Source organism: Vidua chalybeata, chromosome 18, assembly GCF_026979565.1.
Source record: "Vidua chalybeata isolate OUT-0048 chromosome 18, bVidCha1 merged haplotype, whole genome shotgun sequence".
In the NCBI taxonomy this organism is placed as follows: domain Eukaryota; kingdom Metazoa; phylum Chordata; class Aves; order Passeriformes; family Viduidae; genus Vidua; species Vidua chalybeata.
In genome coordinates this window covers 11910831-11935314 of record NC_071547.1, presented here as the reverse complement: position 1 = coordinate 11935314, position 24484 = coordinate 11910831, and the positions used below count along the sequence as shown (strand labels likewise).

Here is a 24484-nt window from a genome sequence, read left to right as displayed (position 1 = left end):
ATTGCCTGCTCCAAAAGGCAGTAAAAACAGAACTGAAGGATTGTTGAGTGTAGAAACTCACTAAATAAATTCTAAATTTGTTTTGTACATTAGACTGAAGATCAGATGTCCCAGTAACATCACTGACAAAATAGAAAAAAAAAAGTTTATTTTATTTGGAATAAATCTAGACAGTTAAAGAGATGCAGCCTTATAGCAAGTTCTTTGTAATGAACAGAACTCCTAAATTTGCTGTGCAGGACCCAGCACTGGCCTGTGATATCCTGCTTTTGACCTCCATTTTTTGACCATCTTGGTCCTGTAAATGTTAGTACAGCCATTTGTGTGTGTGAATGCAGAGACCCCCCTTCCTCAGGAGGTGCAGTGGCTGTGTTGGGCCCTGGAGCTTGAGCCTTGATTGCTGTCTCTTAGCACTTGTAAGCACTTATAAGCACAAAAGCTAATGGTCACACTTGCAGAATAAACTAATTAAGGGAAAATGCTCAAGCCCTTCGATTTCTGCTCAGCCTTCCCTGGGTAAGAGCAGTGCCTTGAGCAAGGCATAACCTCAGTGCCTGATCCTCCCGGAATAGTGCAGAAATTGGGCAGACGAGGGACATTATACCATCAAATGTGTTCATTGTTATTCACATTCATGTTGTTGGAGAAGGCATCTGTGGCTGAAGGGATGTGTTGCTGCAGCATTCCAGTGGGGAGAGCAAACTTTACACAGACTGTTAATCACCCACTTGGGAAGGAAGAGCTGGATGCTTTCCTGATTCTGGTACCAGGAATCAAGAGTAGATTCTGTGTGTTGAAGATGAGAATTATCACAAACCCATGGAACAGCCAAAGAGAAATTATCCCTGCTTGCTGTTTAAGGGATTTGTTTTTATTTTGTAGCTAAGTCCTCAACTGATGTTTTCAGTCTTGTCTCTATTTGTTTAAAAGTGCGTTAGCAGTAAATCAAGGTGCATTTCCCCTGTAGGGTTTCCTGTATGTCAAAGCCATGTTAATTCTCTTTGATTTTCTTCCCCTAGCCCCAGCCATTGCTGCAGATCCTTCCTCTCTTTGTCCCTTTGGACATCAAAGGCTCGCAAGGGGACAACCCTGGCGGGAAGCTCCTCCCTGCTCATTAGCCTCCATAAAACAGGAACTCACCTTGGCTAGCAGTGCTTGGAGTCCCATCCTCATCCCGCTCACTCTTGACACTGGATCTCGGAAGGAAGGGCTCGTGCTTGCTTCAGGAAATCAGACCTGCTTTTGAACTGGACTATTTTGGCTTCCCTTGTAAGAACTCTGGTGGCTCTCTTGGCCCTGCAAGCTCCTCGACGTCACAGTACATGGAAAAATGCAAGCTTTACCAGGTAAGCTCTCACTGCACGGAAAGATCCTAGACTCATGCCAGAAAGGGAGCAAGTGCTCCTGAAGGGCTTACCAGCACTTATAGAAGAGTGCATGGGGCTGGAGAGGATTTGAAAACGGGCTTTTTTCATGGGAGTACGAAAAATTGTGCATTTGAGTGGGTTTTTTGAGAGCCTTAGAAAATCTTTTATAAAGGTTTGCTCACAACTGTGCCCAAAATTCCCTTACCCAGATCGCCTTGTGCAGTGTGACCCTTCAGCTGGAGGCTGGAGGTGTTGTTTGTGTATTGTCTGCCAATCACTGGGTTCTTCAGGTTGAAGGCCACAGAAAGTTTGGAAATACTTGCCATATTTTTAATAACAGTTCTCATAGAAGCTCTCTGGTTTTGGTTTTTTTTTTCCAATTTCCTATGTCCTTTGAAAGCATGAACCCCAGTCAGGCATAGCTGACTCCTTCCAGGTTCACACCCAGCACAGGATTTTTGTGATTTCCTTAGGGTTTCATTACGTTTTCCTTCAATCCATCTCATAGCATGCTGTTAATCTCTCCTGTGTGGAGAATTGTTGGATTGGGCACAAGGACAGAGATGCCTTGGGACACTAAGGGCCAGCCCAGAGGTGCTGTATTTGTCAGTGCAACTGAACCCTAAATTTACTCTGGGGTTTTGCTCTACATCAGAAAAAAAAAACCTGGCCCAGTTTATAGGCACATCAGAGGTGACTGTGCAGTCTCAGGTTCCTTATTCTTCCTCTGCAAGAAGTTGTCTCATTCATGAGCAAAATACATGTGCAGTGATTTAGATGATTCCCACCTTTGCTGCTGTTTTGGGTTTTTTCAATCCCTGCTGTGTTGATCTGATTCATACTGATTTCTGCCACTTGAATTTTAAGCTGAAAAACAAAAGAGCAGCAATGGAATAAAAAGTAGACTGTATTATGTTTTTTTTCATGTTAAAGATTCCAAATATTGCAGTGTTCAGCTCATTTTCTTACTGGGTTCCTTCTGGTGTATGACCCCCCACAGCAGAAATGTTCCAGGTGATGACTGGATGCATCTGAGAGATGAAGCTGTTGCATTTCTAGAAACATCATACTTTTGTTATTGCCAAAAAACTCTCTGGGTCTGAGAAATGAGGCTCCCTCCAGAGGGTCAGGGTGTTTCTGCTGACATTGAGAAGATCAGAGAACATGGGAGGGTTTTTTTGCTTGTTTGCAAGATGAATTTATTAGAAAGCTTTGTATATTGATGTGTGTTCCTCCCTGGTGGACACTGGGTAGCTGTGAGTGTTGGGCTTCACTTGGAAGATAACAGCAACAAATGTAATAATAACTGATTTTAGTCAAGGTAAGCGTAGTTTTTTCCCTTACTGGAGCTTTCCCAGTATTGCAAATCCTATCCTACACATTTTGGGAAGGCTGCAACAAATTTTCTGACATTTTAGCATTGTCTCAGTAACAAAAAATTGAGGAACTGCTTTAGGTGAGGCAATCGTACTCCAGCATCTTCTATTCAGAGATCTTCCTCCTAAAACTGCTAAATTGTCTCACATTTCCCCTTTCTTCCTTTCTGTCCCCAAGATGACAAAAAGATATGTATGGCTCATTCTAGATACAGGAACTGTAGCACAAGCTACTCCTATTGGTATAAGGACCTTCAAATCAAGCACAGAAGAAATTGAAGAGCTCTTAATTTTCAGTGCCTTTACCATAGCAGCTTCCTCCCTTTCAGCCTCATCTGGACACAAAGAACATGTTTTTGAACGGGCAACATATGATGTTACCAACACAATGATAATAGGGATGTTTTTCAAAAAGTAAAACTAGAACTGCTGGGAAAGGTTTAAATCTCTTTCAGATAATAATGGTTTTAAAACCAAGTTGCACAGAAGAGGAAGCCATAGAAGTACACACAAGCTCACACAAGTTGCACTCAGTGCTTGGGACACTCTGCCCAAACCTCTCCGTGCCATAGTTCCAGCACTCAGGCATCTTTGTGGGAGTGCATGAGCCTTGCCAGTTACACAGGCACAAACTAGGAGGGAAACAAAAATCCAAACAAAATTTGCAAACAAAATCCGAAGTGGATCCTACAAACAGATCCATCACTGAGGGTCCTGCTGAAGCTGACAGCAGCTGCGTGGATCATTCACCAGCTCTCCATTCACCATTGCTGGGCTCCAGGTCCTCATGCAGTCTGATCATGTCCTGCTTTTCAGCCTCAGCCTGTGCACACAAACCTGCATGGTGAAAGGCATTAACTGCATTTTAAAACCTTAACTGCAGCATTTATTGTCCCTGTCTTCTGCAGCATTGTGCTCCTACAGGTGTGTTGTGGACTCATTGTGATAAAAACCAGATTATAACATCTGCCTTTGATTTTTAATTCCGTGTTGAACTCCTTTCATTTCAGTTCCTCTCAACTTCTTTGGAAATCTCCCCTCACTAAAGACTCCTGAGATCTGCCTTGCTGTAGTCTCTTTTAATGGCATTGGAATTTGCTTAAAGAAATGTTAATTCCAAAATTCATTTGGGGAAGGAGTGAGCATCTGTCTAGCTAATCAAAACCTGCTTGCTTTTATTTGTGACTGGATGGCTCCTGTGGGAAATCAGCCCAATTTTATTGTAACTCCTTTTGATACATGTGCTGCACTGAGCTACCAAATGCATCGTCTCATGGCAGCTTTCATGTCTTTGCAAGAGGATATGGGGGAAGCTTTCGTAAGAAGATGTTAACAGGCTAATCTTGGTGAGCAAACTAGGTGTCACTTCTTGGCCAGTTCATTAATGTTGGATCAAAGCAGAAAAAAGGGTAGAGGATTTTTTTTTAAATGCCTAAAGACCTCTACAAACAGACAAAATTACATTTTAATGTTTTCTACTTCTTAATCCTGAGGGAAGAACCATTTATAGTTGTATTGGGTTGTTTTGGTGGAAAGATGTCCCTTTGTGAAAAAAGCTAATTTCTCTGAAAATAGTTGCCTACTTTTTGTGAATACTCTTTTGAAGGCATTACTCAGGAAAGCTATAACAAGGTGAAAATTCCCTTTTTTTCTGCTATGCTCTGAATAAGGTCTGATCAGGCTGAGAGGCAGAAAAATCTACCTTTTAAACGAATAGCTGTGCCTGGCTGCTGATGCACCATGCAGAGGGGTCCTGCTGGCCCTGAGCTGGGACAGCCCAGCTCCTGTGGGTGCCCTGCCAAGCAGGCTCCTCACCCCTCCTCAGGGCAGTGTTCTTAAAGCCCTGCTGGGTCTGAGCTCAGCCCACCAGAACTGCACTGGGTCACATTCTGACCTAAAGTGGAACTGGGCTTTTCAGCAGGGCAGCAGCAATCTTGCCTGCCTTACAGTATTGCTGAGAGCACCTACTGGGGGGTTTAAGGAGGTTTTTAATCCAAATAGCTGTGCAGAGGTGATTGCTACCATTGACACCAAAGGCAGTTCCTCCAGAATGGTTTCCCTTTCCTCTTCCCCAGGCCCGCAGTTGGTCCTGTGCCTCCAAGAGGAAGAGCAGGCAGATTGCAGCACTGCCATGATGTGTTACTGAAGAGACACCTTCCACCTCCCTCACAGGCTCCTCAGTGGTCCCCAGCTCCACTTCCAGTTCAGACCAGCCATTCTCTTCTCAGAATACAGTCTGTCCATAGTCCATCTCTCTCAACTCCTTTTCTTGCCTTCACTTACACTTAGGGCTCCTGTGTGTCTCATCTTTGTCTTCTGGGGGCATTTTTCACCTCTGCTACCCCCTACTTGTCATTTTCCCCTATTACCCACTGGTGCACTTAAAGTCTTTCCAGTCCTTTCAGCTTTCATTGTATTCTCTTGATAAATTGTTTTGTGTAACCCTGATCATACCAGAACAGTGGATGGTGGCTACCTGCCAGCATGGGTTTCATAACAGTGGAATTTAGGCTGAGTTGGTACAACTCACAGATCCTTACAAAAGGACCTACCAGCTAAAACCAAACCTGTTGGAAAAGGCTCCCTACCTCTAAACCTACTAAGTAACAAAAATCCTTTGTAGAAAAGTAACAGTTTTTAGGAGGTTTGTTGAGGCACAGACTGCCCAGACCAGGGCCAGTTCCCCTCCTGTCTGTCTGCAGTCACTGTCTCATTTCTCCCTCCAGACGTGAAAGCGCCGTGTGAGGCCCTTCCTTCCCCCAGCCTGGAGCCCTTCCCACAGAGCTCCATTGTGGTCACCCTCGAGGACATGGGGCTCTGGATGAAGTTTCACCAGATAGGAACTGAGATGATCATCACCAAATCTGGCAGGTAAGGGGCATAGGACAGCTGACCATGCATGCCATACCCCTGTGAGCTGTTGACAAAGTCTCTAGATGCTCATATTTCAAATAGTGGCCCTTAAACTGGTTTTGTAGCCAGTTATGCAGATCTTCCTGATCCTGGCAGAAGAATTGCACTTTCAGGGTGTCATAGGAGTCCAAACTGTGAAGTGCAAAAGGTCACTTGTGGGGCTGATGTGCTGAGAAAACTCCTGTACCCTTATCTCACCACTTAACAGTGGTGTTCTTCCTGTCACTTTGAGGTTGCTCTGGGAAGTGCCCTGGGCTCCCTTTGCCTGGGTCACAGGCAGCAGCAGTTGAGCAGTAAATGTTTGGGTTTGAGTCTGTGTTTGCAGACAAGAATATGGCCCAGACTCTTAAAGATCTATGTGTGCAGACTCCACTGAAGTACAAATGAGTCATGTATTGTGGAGCTTGCAGTGAAAGAAGATGGAATTGTGAAGCTGTAAAGCATTGTGTCAAAGCTGCTGTGAGCTGGAATAATCCCTTTGGGTAGGGAGGTAGCTGTCAAAGCTTTTTTGCAGAGTCAGAAGTTAAAAGTAGTGGCAGGGAGTACGGGAACAGAAAGCTGGGTGTGCTCTTAGATGAGAGCACATCTTCTGCCCACGCTCAGATTTAATCCATCCTCCAGGGCTGTGAGAGCTGCAGCAGGCCAGGAACTACGTACAACCTCCAAATAGTTCCTTTCAAGTTTCTCACTGGTGTGTTAGAGGAATTGGAAGAACAAAAGCAGTAACAGTGTCAGGCCCTCAGTGACTGCTGCCCTGTTAGTGTCTATCCCATCTAAACCCACAGGATTAAACAGTCCATCAATGAGATGGACAAATGGTCAGTGGCTGGCTGGAGAAATACTGCTCACAGGGCTTTGCACAGTAGTGAGTAAATGTGACATGCTGCTTGATCATTAACAGCCACTTTACAGAGAAACCATTATACTCTATTTTTCATTTCTCCTTCAGACGAATGTTTCCTCAATGCAAAATCAAAGTCTCTGGCTTAATCCCGTATGCCAAGTACCTCATGCTGGTAGATTTTGTGCCAATGGATAACTTCAGGTACAAGGTAAGTACTTTAAATGACAGAATTTATGCTGTCCTTTCATCTTTGTTTGAAATAGATTAATCTTTATGCTTCACTTGTCACACTGATAAATAAATTCTCTTTGGACAAAGTTCAGAAGTAATTGATGGATTTTATGTCTCTCTGGAGTTATTTGTCAGTTTTGCTTGGGGAGCAGCTGGAAAGGTAACTAATTTTCATTGTAAGCAGTACAGTTTTAATCATGATTAATGTCAGACTTTTCTGGCAGCCACTGGGAGAAAGGCAGGAAAAATGATGCCTAAACTTGGAGCTGATTTGGTTACATGATCATGGCTCATAAGAGAGAATCTGCTTCTTGTGCTTCAGAGGAGTGCACTGAATTGGCAGTGAAGCAAACTTGCTGGGCCTTTTCTGTACTGAAAGCATTGTTTTTAAGCTCCAAATTTCTGTCTTTCCCTTCACAGTGGAATAAAGATCAGTGGGAAGTTGCTGGAAAAGCAGAGCCCCAGCTCCCTTGTCGCACCTATGTCCACCCAGATTCCCCAGCTCCTGGCAGCCACTGGATGAAAGAACCTGTCTCCTTCCAAAAACTGAAGCTCACTAACAACACTCTGGATCAACATGGGCATGTAGGTTGTGCTGTGCTCTCTTGGAATTCATTGCAGATGAACTTTGTGGGAAATAAGCAGGATTTGTGAGAAATTAGATGATGTAGAAGTTAAAACATATCCAAGTGCCCTTTCTTCCTCCCTCAGCTCAGCCCTTGTGCCCCCTTAGCTCCCTGCCAGGGAAGGCACGGCTCTGTGCTGTCACTACAGGGGCTTGCTGGAGACACCAATCCCAGCGGGAGTCCCTGCTTAGAAATGGGTGTCCTGGGAGTCTGCACAGGGGATCTGCAGCGTGCTGGCAGTGGTGGCACATGGAAACCTTGTCCTTTGTGTGTCCCAGATCATCCTGCACTCCATGCACCGTTACAAGCCGCGCTTCCACATCGTGCAGGCCGATGACCTCTTCAGTGTCCGCTGGAGCATCTTCCAGGTGTTCAGCTTCCCTGAGACTGTCTTCACCTCTGTCACTGCCTACCAGAACGAGCAGGTACGGTGTGCAGGCTCTGCTTCTGGACACACTGTGAAATGCTGCCTGTAAAATTCCAGTAAAGGAAGGTGTCTCCTTCCTGTCTTCTCATCCTGGGCACCTGTGATGGACAGTGGGAAGAAATAGGCACATTGTGGTTCCTGTGGAAAACATCTCCTCTGTGATGAGTCATGCACCTTGATGGTACTGCGTGCACTGTCAGTGACACAGAACTCCAAATGCAGTAAAAAGTATGGCTGCAGGTCCAGATACAGATCCTCAGCCTGTCTATTTCTCTAGTCAGATGAATCCCACCCAAATCCCTGCTGACCCTGGCAGGGTCACTTCTACTTCTCTCTGTGGGTCAGTTCCTGATCCATGATGGGAGCTGCTGGGAGAGCTGAGATACTGTGGCAAGGCCGTATCCAAAACCCTCACACAGTTTATCTCGTGTGATAAATATCTTGTGATAAAGGTGAAGGTCTTGGAACAGTCACTGTGATGCTGAGTCTTGTTCCTTTCATTTAAAGATTACAAAGCTCAAGATTGACAACAATCCATTTGCTAAAGGTTTCCGTGAACATGGGAAGAACACTCGAAGGTAAACTGTTTTTTTCATTTTAATTTGTTTCTAGCTGGAGTTCACTGGTGAATTTTACCCAAGGTCTTTGAACAAAACCCTACCAGCCAGCTCTGCTGAGCCTGCTGCATTGTGCACACTGCATTTCCCTGTATCTGGGAGTGATGTCCCTCTGTGCAGCCTCTTCTCAAGAGATTTGGGGAGTGGGAGGTGACAATTCCTACAGAAATGTGGGAGGTGTGACAAATTTGAGACCTGCATTCTCTTGCACATTGGAGCTAGACTGGAGTCTGACATGTGAATAGCAGTGATAACAGGAGTCCACAGCAGACCATTTGGTCTCTTGGAGATCAGCTTGATTCTGACATTTGGAGGCTCCCTTGTCTCCTTTTCCTGTGGGTGGAAAAGTGTCTCTTCCAGGGGGAGATTTTTTCTGCAAGAGGGAAGATGGATCCAATACCAGTGAGATCTTCTGCTTGGTCTGAGGGCAGCCAGTGGATGAATTGAAAAAAAAAGCTTAAATTGCAACCCCAGACTGGCAATAGAGAAGGAAAAAAATTGAGGTTTTTTCCAAGCAGAAAATGTTACAAAAATATCTGAGATTTTGTTTTGTGTTCTTTTATGCCTGAAAAAAAATCTCCTCCACAAAAAAAAAAAAAAAAAAAAAATTCCTGATGAAAAAAAAGCCAAAACTGACTCTTCTTTACTTAAACTTGAAAAATATTACGGATTTTCTTTCTCCTCCTAATAGCATCCCTGCCTATATATCTAGGCAAAAAGCTTACATCCAAGCTACCCCCACATCTTGTTTCTTTCCAGGGAAGGCCGAGCCAAATGCCAGAAGCCCAGTCCAGCCAAGAGCCAGAAGAGGAAGCTGCCTGAGGAAAAGGAGCCTGCTGCTGAGGAACGTGGTAATATTGATCACAACAAACCCAGAGAATGATATTCAGAAAGTTTTTTAAGCTAAATAATTCCTTGCTCCAGCTCATGGTGCTGCTTGCAGTAGCACAGCTAAGGAGAGAGGGCAGGCAGGACTGACCACCACAGTATCTGGGCAGATAGGGGCCATTCCCTTAAGATAGAAGGACTGCAGGAGGTGGTAGTGTGTTTCCTTCCACCATCCTGTGATTACTGCAACTGCCAACAGACCATTGTGAGCTTTGCCTCCCTCTTCCCCTTTCTCATTCTTTCCTATTCTTTCTTTTCCCTGCTTTGAGTCAGATTTTGAGAAGGATGAGAATGTAGACGTGAAGGAAGAGAGTAACCCTGTGGTGGTGAGCAGTGGATATCCCTTCTGGGGCTCAGAGCAGAACAGCAGCCAGGCCTTCCCTGCGGCCTCGCCAGTGCCTGCTGACCAGAGGGAGGGTCTGGCCAGAGAGCAGCAGGTGCCAACGCCATCCTACCACACATATCGGTGAGTCCTGCCTTCTGCTCCAAAGCCACACTTCAGTTGCTGGGATTCCTCTTCTTCTGCTCGGTATTTCCTAAGAGAAACAGCCAGTTGGGAACAGGGGGAGGATGGCTTTCTGTTGGAGGGCACATGTGGTTGAGAGATGGTAGATTAGCATGGACATAGGTCCAAGGATAGCCTTTCCCTTCTAGTTCAAACCCACTGGTTCTGGGCATGCTCATGTCTTTGTAATGTTCTTTATTTCCCTGTCCCAAAATGCTCTCCCAGGCAGCTCTGTGTACTACAGAGCTTGCCTGTCCTTTGGAGGAAGTCTTGAAGGAGTTACAAGACTCCAGTAATTTTTCCTTCCTCATTGCAAAATTGGGTTGTGAGTGAGTCCAGACTAGAACTTAGCCTGAACTAAGGTAGTCTGGACTCACTTTCTCTGGCATTTCATTTTCCTGTGAGTGTGACAATGAGGTTTGGGCTAAAATCCACAGTAACAGTAAGATGAAGCAGTAGGCAAAGGGAAGAGCTTGCTCTGCTTTTCCCCGGGGGATCTTTGTGGGTTTTCCATGGTTTTCCACTCTGGTAGGTCTGAGTTGTTCTTCTCTCTGCCATTGGGCCCAGGTTCCACGAAGCTGGGGACAGCCAGCAGCTTCCCAGCCGCGATGCCGCCACCTTGAACGATTTCCGGGCAAGGTGCCACGCCTTGGATCTCGCCATGGTGCCCGAGCACGACTCCAAACAGCTCCCAGAGGGCTTCACCAACCTGCCCCCGCTGCCCCCACCTCTGCCTCCCCCCCAGGACTACACAGGAGTGGTGAACATGGCTCTGGACTCTGTGGGGAAAGCCGGGGCCCGAGCACCCATGTACAGTCCCTATGGCACTGAGCAGGGCCTGGGGCAGTGGGTGGTGCCTTCCCACAGCCAGTACAGGGCAATGAGCTACTCAGCCTTCTCCACGGAGTACAACACACAAGGAACTCCAGGACATGCCCATGGCACTATGGCAGAGTGGAGCCAGTACCCTCTGTTCCCCTATGCTTGCTGGTGAATGGGGAGGACCCTTCCCATTGAAAAAACTGAAAGAAAATTGTAAATGAGATTGAATTTACTGTTGGACTTGTGAAGCTTTGCCTACAGTAGGCAGAGGTATTGCTGCAAGCAGTAGCGTGGGACACCTCCACTTCCTTGTCTCCTTGCACAACAACCTTCACCATATTTCACAAGCAGTGGTTAAACTGGTTGCTACCCTAGCCATGTCATTGTGGATCAGGCTCAATGTTGTTCTGCAGTGGTTTTTTTCCCAGCAGGAGTAGGAAACCACAGGTCTGCAAGAACAGTATTTAAAGAGCTGCTGAACTCACAGTCAGTGTTGGCACCTCGCATTTGGCAGTTTCCAACATCCCTTCCTCCTGGGACTTGGTGCAAGGAGATAGGGGCTGAGGACTTCCAGTAAGCCATCCATGTGGACAAAAAGCTGTAGAAAATATTGCAAAGACGAGCAAAGCAAGCAATCCTGGTGAACTTGGAGCAGCTTCCTCAGTTAGTGTAGTCAAAGTAAAGCTAGAGTCTTGCCTTTCTTCCAGCAGCAGATGAGAGTAAAATGCACAGCAAGGTGTGTCTGGAGCACAGCAGGGGAGAGTTTGCAGAGTCTGCAGGCAGGGGAGAGTTTGTTCCATGCAAGAGAAGCAGCAGCAAGGCTGTGTGTGGTGTCTTCCTGTCCCCATGCCCATCCCTGCTCTGCCAGCCCTAGATTCGAGGTCAGTGAAATGCTTTTCATTCTGTGGAGGTGGAGGGACGTCGTTCATGGAATGTGACAGGCTCTTCTGGGACCTTCCAAGGTTGTCAGAAGCAGGGCCATGAACAGCAGTGTTCTGTGTCACTCCAGCCTCTTCCTTTAGAGGGAAAGGAAATTTTCCACTGTGAACTTACTCCTTCTCCTGCTCCCTACCACCCCTGGAGAATATAATTTATAGTTGTGGTTCCTGCGCTGCTCTGTGAGTGTGTGAAGTTATCTCGCTGTGTTTGGGAGTCTGTAGGGATCTGTCCATGTTTAGTTATCAGAGTGGTTCCACTTCTCTCCTCTGTGGTCCCATCCAGGGCAGGAGCACCTGTGCACTGCCATGCAGCAGGGGTTCTTTTCATCTTCCTGTTAGAAGGGGGAGGCCTCCCTGTTTGCCCAAGTGCAGATGGCCCTGGCATTGGGCACTTGGTGACACAGCCTCATTGCTTCTCAGGGAGGATAGACATGCTCCTAGGTGTTATTTAGGGAATGTTTTCGTGTCACACTAATAGCTGCCATGTGGCCTGCAGCCACACTGAGGTGTGTCATTTAGCCTGTGTGCCAGATGGTTTTCTGTGTGCACACACATGTGAGAGAGAGAGTGTGTGTGTAGCAAGATGTTGTCTCTGAGCAGACATGGGCAGCTTCGTGCCCAGTGCCTCAGGAGCCCTGTGCAGGGACACTGGGAAATGCTGTGCACCAGGTTTTTGGGCACCAGCTCCTCACTGTGCATCTGCATAGCATAGGGATGTTGAGCCACGATGTTATTGTTGAAATTACTGTGAAAAGTAGCCCTGTGAATTTGTGGGCTCAACTACAATGACTGTTTTCTTATTTAAATTGTATACTGCGAACTGCTTTTATAGCACAATTATGATATTTACAGAGCAGCTGAGCACTTCCCCTGGGCTTCCCAGGATTTGAGGATGTGCAGCATTGAAATAAAGGTCAGACTTTGCCACAGTACATGTACATAATGCCCTGTGAGCCTCCCCTCTGATGGTACCCTGGCCAGTAGTGATTTGTGCCTGCTGTGTATGACACACATGTGGATGTGAGCAACTCACTTAAAAAGAAATCTGGCTGGGGAAACAAAACGTGGAGCACAGTTTTTAAAATGCCAAAATATCATTCTTTCCTGCTGTCCAAATGCCAGCTGTGTGAAGGCAGGTCAGCTGTAAAAGGCTGTCTCTGGCCATTAGGAGTTAATTTTGCCACCACTGTCCTTCACATCTTGGAAATGAGAGGAGCAGAATGGCCAGGGAGTTGAGTGAGTGCCTTGAGCAGGGGACCCGAAGGGGGTACTTTGTGCACGGGATCACTGCCAGCAGCATACCCACAAGAGAGAGAGAGAATGCATCCCCCACAGGCTACCTGGTTGGATCTGTCTCTTTTTCTTTGTAGCTGGGATGTGTTTCCCTGTCATAGAGCGCTAATGAGGATGAAAAGCTGCAGTGAGCATGAGTAACTGAGGACAGCTGGGCAGCACTGGGGAATTCCTGTGAAAATACGAGTGCAATGCTGTTTCTTTCAAACCTTTGCAGTAGCAGTGCAGGTGCTGCTGCCCCCTGGGCCTGTCGGTAGAGCTGGTTTGGCAGACGGCTCTGCACTGGGGTAAAAGACTCAGCTTTGTGCCTGGGGAGCCATCAATTACTCATCAGCCTTCTGTTGCAACGGGACTGCTCGCCCTTCTCCAGTGAATCATCCAGCTTGCCGAAGTACCTATCCTTTCTCTCTGATTAGAGACTGCGCTCGGCTTGTTCGGGAAGCCTTTGGAGATTTTGCCTGTAGGTGTGCTCTGGACCCTGCTCCCGCCCCCTCCCTTTGCAGTTCCCACTGGCTTGTTTTCTTCAGCTGTGGCATTTCAAGTCTGTATGAGCTCGACTGAAATGCTGGTTTTGCACGCATGTGGGATAATGTAATGCCTCTGACAGCTTCAATAAAAGGAAACGAGACATGTGGAAGTCAGGCCATTAAGACTAATAAAATAAACTCAAAAGTGTAGGTTTTGTGCATCTTTCTCAAGCACAACGTGCTCTGCTTTAGTCGTGTTACCTGGGGCCAGTTTGTACATGCATGACACGCTGTTGATTTCAGCATTCATTGTTTTCCACAGTGTGCTCAGGGAGCCTCAGGTTATCTGCTCACACTGCTAGATATGACTCAAGCTCTTGCACCAATTCTTTGCAGCAAATTGTTTATTTTCTCTGTGTTTTCTGCTCCTCTCCTGCAGAGAAGTTACATAAGGAGGAGAGCAAATGGACTATAAATGGGATCTAGGTAAATTTCCTATGGGAAATCAAGATCTTGATTTATTTTGGTTTCTCCTACTGGTTTTTGCAGCCTTAAGCTTTGTCTGACATTGCTTCAATGCAGATGGGAATGGCAGAAAAATGCTTTCTTGCCGATGCTGCAGTTCTTCCCCAGGCAGCCGCAGGTTCGGCTGTTTCCCTGCAGCACAGAAAGCTCCCAGCTCTGCCCACAGCCCTGTGGAGACACGGCGAGCCCGCCCAGGCCCACAGGCTGTGGCCTCTGCACTTGCACCTGCGCTGGCTCTGCACAAGCAACTTCCAGCTGGTTTCACTAAGAGCTTTTCTAATTTCCAGGTGCTGCAGGGAGAAGGATGTGCGGGGCTGGTGCGATCTGGGACGGTGCCACCGGCCGAGCTCCGCCCCGGGGCCGCGCTGCTCCGGCCCCCGGAGCGGGGCGAGCCCTCACGCGTGTGGGGCAGGGCAGGGCCGGCCCGCGGCGCTCTGAGCGGGCCAAGGAGGCTCCTGCTCTGCAGAGAGGCCTGAGGAGATCCTGGGGAGCAGCATTTCCGTGCTGGGCTGGGGCTCTTGGAACACCTAGTGCTGGGCAGCCAGGCTGGGCAGGACTCCTGGCTTGCTTTGGGCTGACCCCACTGCCGGGATGGGGTGTCTGTCGTGGTGCTTCTTGAGCCCCGCAGGAGACTGCGACGTGCATTTCCTTGGTCAGCCGAAGTAGCGGCTCACTTTAAGGTGATCCAAGCAAGTAGTGCAAACCCCCTTCCAGGAATAACAACATTCTTTCAAGTCAAATGGGTTTTTATTGCAGAGCTTAAAATCCACTTAATTCCCGAGCCCTGGGGTGAGATCCATGCGGAAGCTCTTAGCAGGGGGGAGGCAGCATTTGGTTGGAGCAACAAGCAGTGCTGGACGCCTGCCGTGAGCAGCCGGGCAGGCGGCTCCGAGCCACGGCCCTGCTGCCGGAGCTGCCCGCGGTGCCGGCCCCTCTGCCCGCTCCTCGGCGGCCACAGGTGCGGCTGCAGGTGTCCTCATGGACCTGCCCGCCTCCAGGTACTCACTGGGTAGCAAAGAGAGAGGGATAAAACTGCAGGGCTGGTTGGGCAATGGAGGCACTTCTCTGGATCCTGGTGGGGGTGGGCTGTTCTGTGTCCCTCAGCTGCTCTGGGCACAGCTGCTCTCAGAGCCACAGCCTTGCTGCAGTGTCAGTGGCTGTGAGGGAGGCCTGTTCCTGTCTCCGGGGCTCTGTTCCCAGCCCTCTGCTGCTGGCCTGGCCCCTGATCCTCCAGGTAAGCTGCTTTTTACTGTCCTGCCTTGCAGGGCTGTACCGAGGTTTAAATGTGCTTTCTGGACATCACAGCAGGAGGAACACAGGGAGAGGCTTACAGGACACAGTGAAGGGAGTAGGAAAGGTGTTTCTTCCCCACAGCACACGACACACACATCCCAGAACAAACCCAGAAGTGTTCTTGAAACTTGGGCCTGAGCAGAAGTGTCAGACAAAATTTTAACTGGGGGTGAAGCAAACCTTTGATGCAGGGTTGAGAAGAGGTGCTGCAGCTGTGCTGAGCAGTGTTGCTGTTCAGCCTAGTTTAGTGTTATTCCTTTTTTGTTTTTCCAAGTTGTGTGAGTTTGTTTTATGACCTGAAGCACTTTACTGTGGGGTGCTGGATTGCCTCTGACACTTCTTTAATACTCAATTTCTTTTCTTTGAACATGCAGGTGTACAACTACAGTGTTCCTGCCCAGACAGCACCCTGCTTGGTGAGTGCAATGGATAGATTTAATTTTAATCTCCTATAGTTCTTTGGGGACATGCTGAGATTTTTAATTCCTCCTCCTCTATTTTTACTGAAGAGGGTAAATTATGTGCCTCCATAAAGCAGAGTGGGCAGCCGGTGATGCAGGATGGGCACTCCCATCAGTCATGCACCAGGCATGAAGCACTGCTCACTTTCAGTATCTCTGCCTCTCGTTGTACAAGTATGACTGTACATGTGAAAGAGCAGCTGTTCACAGGAGAGACTTCCTGTGTGCTGGCACTGTCACTCCAGCTCCCATCTGTGGGGTCACAAAGCACGGGCACCTGTGATCTCTGCAACTGTACCGTCCTTGCCGGGAGATGGTGCATTAAGGGTAATCTGCGTGGAAACGCTGGTGCAGACTAGGCAGGGATGAGTCAGGTGTGATTCCTGTCACACGCGGGGTCCGTCCCCATGCTGAGCAGCCAGCCCTCTGCTAGCCCACAATCTAGTTTGGGCTCTGCTTTGCCGTCTAGAAGGAGCTCAGTGGAGACAGAGCTCTCCAGAGCAACTCAGGCTCTGCCCAGCAGCATTCGGTAAGGGGGAAATGGGAATTGCTTCAGCAAGCTAAAGTCAGCCCTCCAGGGATAAAGGCAGTGAACTAGAGCTGTGGAGAGGATGTGATCAAACCCACTGTTCACCAAAAGGATGTGCTGAGCATTGCACTGACATAGGCTGAATGACACTAATGTGCTCCCTGTAGAGCCCCTGGGGACATGAGGGCATTTTGTAAATCCTGGATGAGAAAGCTCGGCCAGGAGAGCGGTGTTCTGCCCCCCAGGCTGGGCTGGCGCTCCTCCTGGAGCCGCCGCATGTTCCTCGTCCTGCCCGTATGGCTGTTAATGGCCTTGTCCTGCCTCCGTCCTCAGGGAATAATTGCCTCACACTTGAGCAAATGTGCTCGGTGTTTGAAAGGAGTCTATCGATCTGTGCGTATTCCTGAAAGCCTCACAGGGCCCCGTTCCCTTTGAAGTGTAAAAGCATCTGTCTGTCTCTGCTTCTCCAGCAGTCTCCTGCTCCATTTGCATCTCCTCTCGGGCTGCCCAGGAATCCATCCCTGGCCCCATGCCGTGCTCCGGTTTTGGCTGCTGAGAGGGCTCCCTGCCACGGGAAGATGGGACTTGGAGACAAAGGTGCAAAGCTTCAGTCCAGGGAGGGGGTTGAGCTCAGCTTGCAGCTGGGGGTACTCAGGATGGAGCTGTTCCTGGAGGCCAGTTTCCAGTAGACAGACTGGCAATGTTCTTGTTAGGTACTGATCTGTGGTGGGTGTGTTAATTAGGAAGGAGAGGAAATAGCCTCCGGCTTCTCCCAACCTTAGCACTTCACTTCCCATGCCAGATAGCACTGGTTGGTAAGGAAGAAGGTCAGACCTGGACTGCCTTGGATAATCCACCATGTGGGAGCTGAATTGTTCAGGAATGACCAGAACCTTGATGGTTCTCTGATGTGCATCTGAACAAATACTACTGAAATGTCACCAAGTCCATGGTCTGTGTCTGGGAATTCAGCCTGTGATTCTCCCCATCCCACCTCCCCTGGGCAATGGGACTGGCCCTGGATGGGCTGCTTGCCCCTACCAGGGCACTTCCATGTAGGCACGACCTTACAGGGGTGACTGTATTCCTGGAGCTAGGACTCAGAGCTCTGGCACTCCGTGGTCATCTCTGGGGTGGTGGTGGGAGCACAGTGCAGATAACTCCAGGCTGGAATTGCAGGGGCTGCCTGTAGCCACTGCCATCCAGCACCTCCCAGATGGTGCACTGGGTTTCCTATTTCAAGGGGGCCCCAGCGGAGCAGCCATGGCACCTCACTGCTGGAGGCAGTAAATGGGCTCCCATCTGGTTTTAATGATCAGTAGCACTTTGGTGCTTGTTTATTCCCGTGTTTTATGCTTCAGCAATAAAATACTGCTTCAGTTTGTTCAATCCATCCTGGTGCTGGATGCAGATGAGTTCACAGCCTCTGACAAAGAGGTCCCAGCAGTATACAGGATGTTGTCTGTTTTGTTATTTTTTTTTTTAGACAGCTGGGCATAATCAGAATCAGGAGTGGCTTTTGAAATACAAACATCAGTGGATGGTATAGAGGGCAGGGCACACAGCTCATCATGTCTAGCAAAGAAATCATGTCCTTAGATTAAAGAAGACTTGATTCTGGAGCTGCAACTGTCTGCCCTTCTATCCTCCACAGGGCAGCACAGAGCTCTGATGTGGAGACTGAATGAAGTTAGTCCCAACTTTAAACCAGATACTCAAGGAAATTTTAGTCCCAAAGTGCTGCCTGTAGCAGTCACTGAGCTGCAGCACTGTGCTTTAGCCATCCCACCACAGCCCTACAGTGGCAATGGAAGTAGCAGAAGCACTGGCAGGGCCACGTCTTGCCATGGGCACACACCAGCTCTGTGACAGTTTCCCGGTGCCACCATGCTTGGGGCAGCTATGGTGGGCTGGGAGCTGTACAAAAATCTCTGGGGTTAATGCAGTCATCTAGTAAATTAATCTAAGGGGGCAGCTGTATGTAAGGGGTTGTGGGCCTTTCTTCCTGACCCCAGTACACTTGTGTGCTGGCAGCTCTGGCACTGAGGGCATTGTCCTCCAAAGGGACAGGCAGTAACATCTGGCACATCTCTGGCACTCAGGATCTGGGATCCTGAATCAGTTCTGCAAAAGCCAGTTAAAGCTTTTCAGCATCTCTGTGGCAGGGTAGGTGGGGACACTAAGGCAAAGAGATTAAAGACAGTAAACCACAGTGGGAGAAATGGGCTCTTTGTCTCCCTTCTGACTTTTATGGAGATCTGGAAACATTTTGCTTTCCCATCTAACATTAATCTTCTACCCTAATGGTGGAGAAACATTCTTCTCCACTTTATTTCCCAACTGTATGCTTCTTGGAGGATCTTTAACTCTTACCTCTAAAGAGCATTGATTTTCTGTAGAGACCCTTTTTCCCAACTGTTTGTCAAGGCTTGGAGCTTTAGGTGGCAACTAAAGGGAGAATGATTTTAACAAACTAATTAACCTCCCTCCAAGTCATTCAGGGTCTGTTCCCTTGGTGCCGCTGGTGTTGCATTTGTGCTAATTTCCCCTGGAAGGTCTAATGTAGGGGGAGCGATTAAAGGAGGCTTTTCTCGGGCAGTTTTTACACAGCAGGAAGAGGGAAGGTGGCAGTGGCTGCTCTGTTTGGTTATTGCTCTCCCCAGTGTCATCCAGCCAGCCCCTGCTGGAGCCAGAGCCCAGCTCCCTGCTCTAGGAATGAGACTGGCCAGGTCCCAGCAAGGCAAAGCAGTCCCTCAAACCTCACCAGATACCCTCTGAAATGGGGCTCTGGGTTACGCCAAATGTGTCACCCCAGCTTCCCAAACAAACACGGGCTGTCAGTCAGTGTAGAGGGAAGGATCTTCTGCGGAGCTGAGTGGATTTTGCCATCACAGTGTCAGAAGGGCTCTCTGCTTCTCTGGCTTTCAACTGCAAATGAAGCAAATGGCAAAGCATTGACAAAGGACCTCCCTGGCCTCTGTGCTGGCCCAGTGCTGGGTTCAGCCTCCCAACCCTGGACACATGCTGATGGTGTCAAATCTCCTGGAATCAGGGTAGAACTGCGTCACGGTGCCCTGGAAAAAGGAAACTGATTCTTATGGATGCTCCTAAGAGCCTTGTGCTGCTGGAATCAGGTGAGGCTCCGGGTGGCAGGAGACAAACAGGTGTGGGAGCACCATGCTCATCCTCATGCTGCTCCCAGGCTGAAAGTGGGGATGATGGGGAAAAATAACACTGTGATTCCTGGGATGTAGGGCTGGGACAGCTTGTGAGCTGTGGCACGAACTCCTCGATCCAGACTATAAAGTACTTCACAGGCCTCTCCCAATTGCCTGGCCTATTAGTTTTATGGAGGGGCCTATTGTAATGATGCAGTTGGTCTCCTTTTGCCACAGTAATGAAAATATAACCACGGTGGGAGGAGAGAGACCCTGGCAGGGAGGCAGCGGGAAGCCTGTGTTTGGGCGTTGGGGTCACAACCCTATGGGCTCCTGGGGTCCCCGGGTATCTGTCGGTGCCACCGTGGGAGCACTTGGGCAAGGAGAGCCTTTGCCCCCTGGCCCAGCCCGGGGTTCCTCCAGGCACCCTCGAGCAGAGGAGGAGGCTGGAGCCGGGCATGCACAGGCAGGGGCACAGTGCCACCCAGTGACTGCGTGTGACCTGTGAGAGGACAGCTGGGGTAGCCTGCAGGGGAATTGCTGCAAAGGTGCTGAGGCCTGGAAGCTGCAGCAAGGGTATCCCAGAGCACTGTGGAGAACAGAAAGCCAAGAAACCATCTATGCTGTTGCTTTGTGGTTACAGTGCACAAGGGGCAAAGCTCTGGGGCTGTTGTGCTGTGTCTGGAGCCAGGATTTCGATCGACTCGCTCAGGTGCTGACAGAAGCCAAGTGTTGGGCAAGTTGGGGCTGAAGCAGCTCACATTTTAGGAGGAACCTGGCAGCAAAACCGGGGGAGGAGAAGGTGGTTACCTGGGATGAGCTGCTCTCCGTGGGGAGGATGTGTCTCTGCTTGAGAAGTGCAGGTAGCTCTGGGGCAGTGTGTCTGGTCCCAGAGAGACAAGGCTGTCACAGGGGCTGCCTTGGAGCCCCTTGCCTCTGCCAGGAAGGGACCTGTTGTGTCTTGAGCAGTAGGTGACAGCATGTGTGGTGGATTTGTGAGGTTAATGCAGGACCTTTCCTCCCTTCTGCCCAAACCCTGCCTACATTCCTTGCTAGGTCAAGCCCTGTGTCCCGTGTTCCCAGGCTGTAACAAGCATCAACAGGCAACTTCAGTGGTGGGGGAGAGGGAAAGGAGCCAGGTACAGTGGGACATGGTGCTGTCATCTCCCGAGGTGGCTCCTGCAGGAAATCACTGCCCCAAGCAATGCCCTGATATATTTCCAGCAGGGACTGTCTCTTGGAGGAGGCACAGACTGTGTCTCTATTTTGGGTGATGACTGCAGAGCCCACAGAGCATTTGGCAGCAGGGAGGGGTGTTAAATCAGCCTGTCCTTCTCCAGGTACATCATCTCCACACCTCTCCATTTTCCACAGCTGTTCCAATGCAGCTCTGCCATGGGGCTACAGGGCTGCAGTGTGGGCTGAAATCAGGGCACTGCAGCGAGGGAGGCGTGAGCCCTGCACAGCCAATGGATGCAAGTCTCACATATTTACTGCCCTGTTAAGGACAGCACACACTTTCTGCTCCTAGGCTGCTCTCCAGTGTGTCTTTATTTTTGTCTGTTTAGATTTGCCAGTGTTGATCTCACCAACACCACTGTGGAGGTCTGTGGGCTTCTGCTGCTGTACAGCACAAAGCCTTGCTAGAAATCCAGCACCAGCTGGAGAGCTGTTCCCATCCCATCACCCACCTCTGCCTCGATCAGATGGTCACTAGTGATGGTGAGGGTGGGTCACTGAGCCTCATACAGGCAGGAGCTACTGCTGAGTACTTGGAGTAACCTTTTTGTCACTGCTGGGGTACATCCTGCACTTCGGGATGATTTTGGCCAGAGATTGCCGATGGTGCTGCTTATCCTGCATGTAGTGGTCAGACCTGTGTTAGCACATTCAGCAGAACCCCAGAAGTGAGTTAATTTTAGCCTTTCTGTTTCAGACTCCTGCTGATGTGTCTCATGTCCAGGCCAAGGTGCTATTTCTTGCAGGGAAATGATCTTTGTTAATTTTAGATCTGGTTCTCCAAAGTGCCGAGTAGGCACAGCTATTCCAGGTAGTCGGGCACAGCAGGGGGTGTTCGATCTTTGTGGGATATGGCTCTTCCTTACACAATGAAGGCCAAGCCTGATGAATTACATTTCCTTTGTGCCCTGCAGAGCATGAGGCTGATGCTCAGCAGGAATCCAGCCCAGGGCTGTGTATCACTGCAGACTCGGAGCCAGAGCACCAGCTGCGATACCTGGAAAGAGAAAAGCTCTTTCTCTTCAAGGTCAGTGGATTAATTGTATCACTGGTCACAAGAAGAGAGGAAAAGAAGAGATGGTCTAACATAACAGAAATGGATTCAGCAGGTAGAAGTCCCCATGAGAGCCCCTGAACCACATAATCCAGATCAAAGTAGTAAAGTAACAGAATAATTAAAAACTGTGGAAATCGTGTCTAGAAATACAGGGGGTCACTACTCCCCAGTAAGAAAAATGGGCAAGTTTGATTTTTGTATTTTTTATGACAAGGATAGCAACAGTGCACTCTAAGGCCTGGCTGGGTTTGTCACTTCTGTCAGGAGCATCCCTGGGGGTCTCAAGCTTGGCTGCTGACTGGTGGTGGGCTGAACAGGAGTCGAGTGCCAAGAGTTTCAAATCAACTCCTGTTGTTCACTTATGTCAGTCCCTTCTGTCTGTTCAAAACAGCATCCTCTCCTTGGACTTGCTACTCCCCCCAAATCAGTTGGATTTTGGGTGCAGGGGCAGCTGGGGGAAGGCAAAGTCCAGCACTGCCCTTCTACCCCTGCTGCCCTCTGACAGCCCAGGGAGAGCTGCTCCTGCCTGAGGATCTGGAGAGGATTCACTGGATAGCACAGACTGGGAATCAGCGCAGTGGAGAGGGATTAACAGTCCCTTGGATCCACACTTTCACTTCAGCTTTAGTGATAAATTTCTAGACCAAATGCTAGTAACGGATTTCTCAGCACTGACTTTCAGATGCCCTTGTTGGACCAGCCAGGACGTACGAAGCAGGAGCCAGTTCCCTGTGGATACTCCAGATTTAGCTCTGATCCAATTGTCTGCTGTGCCAGCAGCGGGTTAGACTAGGAACTCGTGCAGGGAGGGTTCTGGTTACAAAATGCCTGGAATGAAGCAAGCAGGTGCTGGGAAGGTTAACTGAGGGGAGCACGGCGTTAATTCCCCATCGCCTCTCGCTCCCCTGCCTGCCTCGGGAGCAGCGGGATGGATCTTCCGCAGGTGAGGCTGCACCGAGGGGCTGCCAGTCCCCGGTGGGCACCGTCACACCACAGAGCAGGGGTAGCTCAGCTTTTAGCTCCCAAGGTTGTGCCAGTCTGGAGCAGGAGCCCCCGTGAGCAGATGGGCTGAGTCACGGTGGTGGGCGCTGGGTTCTCAGGCTGCTCCCGGGGAGGGCGGGCAGCTGGAGCAGTGCGTGGACAGCCTGACTCAGGGTGGGCACACAACACTCGGTGTCAATGAGTCACAACAATCCGTGCCGCTGTGGCTCTCGGCAAGCTTTCAGGGCTTGCATTTCAGTCAGAGCAGGAGGCTCACTCTGGACAGCTGTGATGGTTTCTTTCCCTGCTGCCTGCCTGTCCCCCCTGGACACGCAGCCCTGCTGCAGTGGGGCTCAGCTGTTCGCACAGCGACCGCCAGTTTGCAGCTCGGGGGATGGAGAGTTCCTGAAATCAGAACTGCTTTACCTTTCCCTGCTGAGCTGTGACTGGTGGTTCAACAGCTGCTACAGGAGCAGCTGACCTCTCCTCTAAAAACAAGGCAGAGGGAATGATATGGGTGACAAAAATCAGTATGGTTGCTCCAAGGTGAGTGTGGACCTCAGGAACTTTTCATCTGTGCACAGTCCACACTCTGGAGAATCATGTAGAAATGGAACTGTGTTCTGCTGTGGCTGCAGTTTGTTTGGTTTATTTAGGTGTATTTCCTACTGGTGTAAGCTCCAACAGACACCTCTGGGTATGTCTAAAAGGGTGTTTGGCATCACACCGGTTTAGAAATAAAACCTTTTAAATAAATCAGTGACAAACTGATGAACCCAGCTGATCCCACCTTGCACTGAAAAATGGAGGCTTTGTGCTGCCTGTTGTTGGACTGAAGTAACTGAACTACTTCAGATTTGCACTTGTGGAAGCCTGAATGCAGGTAAGACAAATAAACCCACCTTGAGTTACTGCTTGCTTCCTGTTACCTTTTACTTTTTGCCTTTTAGCCTGAAACAGGATTACCAAGCCCACTGAATGTATCTGACCTATTCTCATCTTTAAAACACAACTGGTTTTCTCCAAAACATAACTTGCCAAATGTGACTATTTGATGATAAGACACTATGCAGAGTTGGCTATGAATGTTTATTAACATCACATGGAAATCTGTACTCCAGAGAAGACAAACACGGGGCTGTCACCATACCTACAGAGTCCAGGGAACCAATACAAGCTTTGTAGGCTTCTCCTTGGCAGCAGTTGCATGGCTGATGTTCTTCTTAAGTTTTCTTCCTATACAGGATCAGCTCAAGTATCAACAACTTGTTAATGACTTAACTGAAAAAAACCTTTAAGTTTAGTTAAGTTACTATTGATCTGGATTGACTGAAAAGGCAGAAGATGACCAGGATGTGGGTTCTGACTTCCAAATACAGACAGTTCTGATGTTTTGCACCAGCATCTTGTGGCAGGGGCCAGAGCTGCAGTCCCTGCTCTCCAGTGCCTGCACAGGTTACACCTTAGTTACTCAACCAATAATAAGCAAAATTCAAACCATTGCATAAACAAGTCATTCTTACAAGCACAGTCAAGGGCATCACAGTAGACAAAGGTTATGGTTTCCAGAGACCCTTAAAAGCTGGGGCCAAAGAGCACAATAAATACAGTGGTGGAAGAGCACGGACGTGTCAGGCGTCAGGGTAGAGGAGACAGTGGTCATCTGTATCACCAGAGATGCATCTTTTTCATGGGTACCTCCACAGCCCAGCAGTATTGTCTGAGAAGAAGCACGAGGATGGAACAGGAGAGTATCATTCAGCCTGGCAACAGCATTTTCTCCTGCTTAATTCTTCCTTTGATTCTGGAAAACTTCAGCTGGCAAGCACTGTTCACCCACAGAACAGGGCATTGTAAGGACAGAGTAAGGGCTTAAACACTCTGCTGTTATTGTCAAGGTTTTCAGACTAAAGACGACAAATAATAC

The 24484-nt window shown here is 48.9% G+C and overlaps 1 protein-coding gene and 1 long non-coding RNA gene across 2 annotated transcripts; one reads left to right on the top strand and one right to left on the bottom strand.

Annotated features, from left to right (window-relative positions):
- Positions 1-615: 615 nt before the first annotated feature.
- On the bottom strand, positions 616-1231 carry LOC128797039 (uncharacterized). The gene is made up of 2 exons (XR_008433991.1): positions 1141-1231; positions 616-786 (listed from the first exon to the last, which is right to left on the bottom strand). It is a non-coding gene; the product is annotated as an uncharacterized LOC128797039 (long non-coding RNA).
- A 24-nt stretch (positions 1232-1255) lies between these two features.
- On the top strand, positions 1256-13514 carry LOC128797037 (T-box-containing protein TBX6L). Its single transcript, XM_053959233.1, has 9 exons — positions 1256-1346; positions 5470-5614; positions 6606-6708; positions 7152-7316; positions 7636-7782; positions 8292-8362; positions 9161-9252; positions 9563-9755; positions 10362-13514. The coding sequence occupies exons 1-9, from the start codon at positions 1331-1333 to the stop codon at positions 10786-10788; spliced, it is 1359 nt and encodes a 452-aa protein (XP_053815208.1). The 5' UTR covers positions 1256-1330; the 3' UTR covers positions 10789-13514.
- Positions 13515-24484: the final 10970 nt, after the last annotated feature.

Bases quoted from the DNA above. Each gene is read 5' to 3' on its own strand.
- LOC128797037 (XM_053959233.1), top strand. The intron at 9,253-9,562 runs GTAATATTGATC...GCTTTGAGTCAG, and splicing joins GCCTGCTGCTGAGGAACGTG to ATTTTGAGAAGGATGAGAAT. The intron at 9,756-10,361 runs GTGAGTCCTGCC...CATTGGGCCCAG, and splicing joins CCATCCTACCACACATATCG to GTTCCACGAAGCTGGGGACA.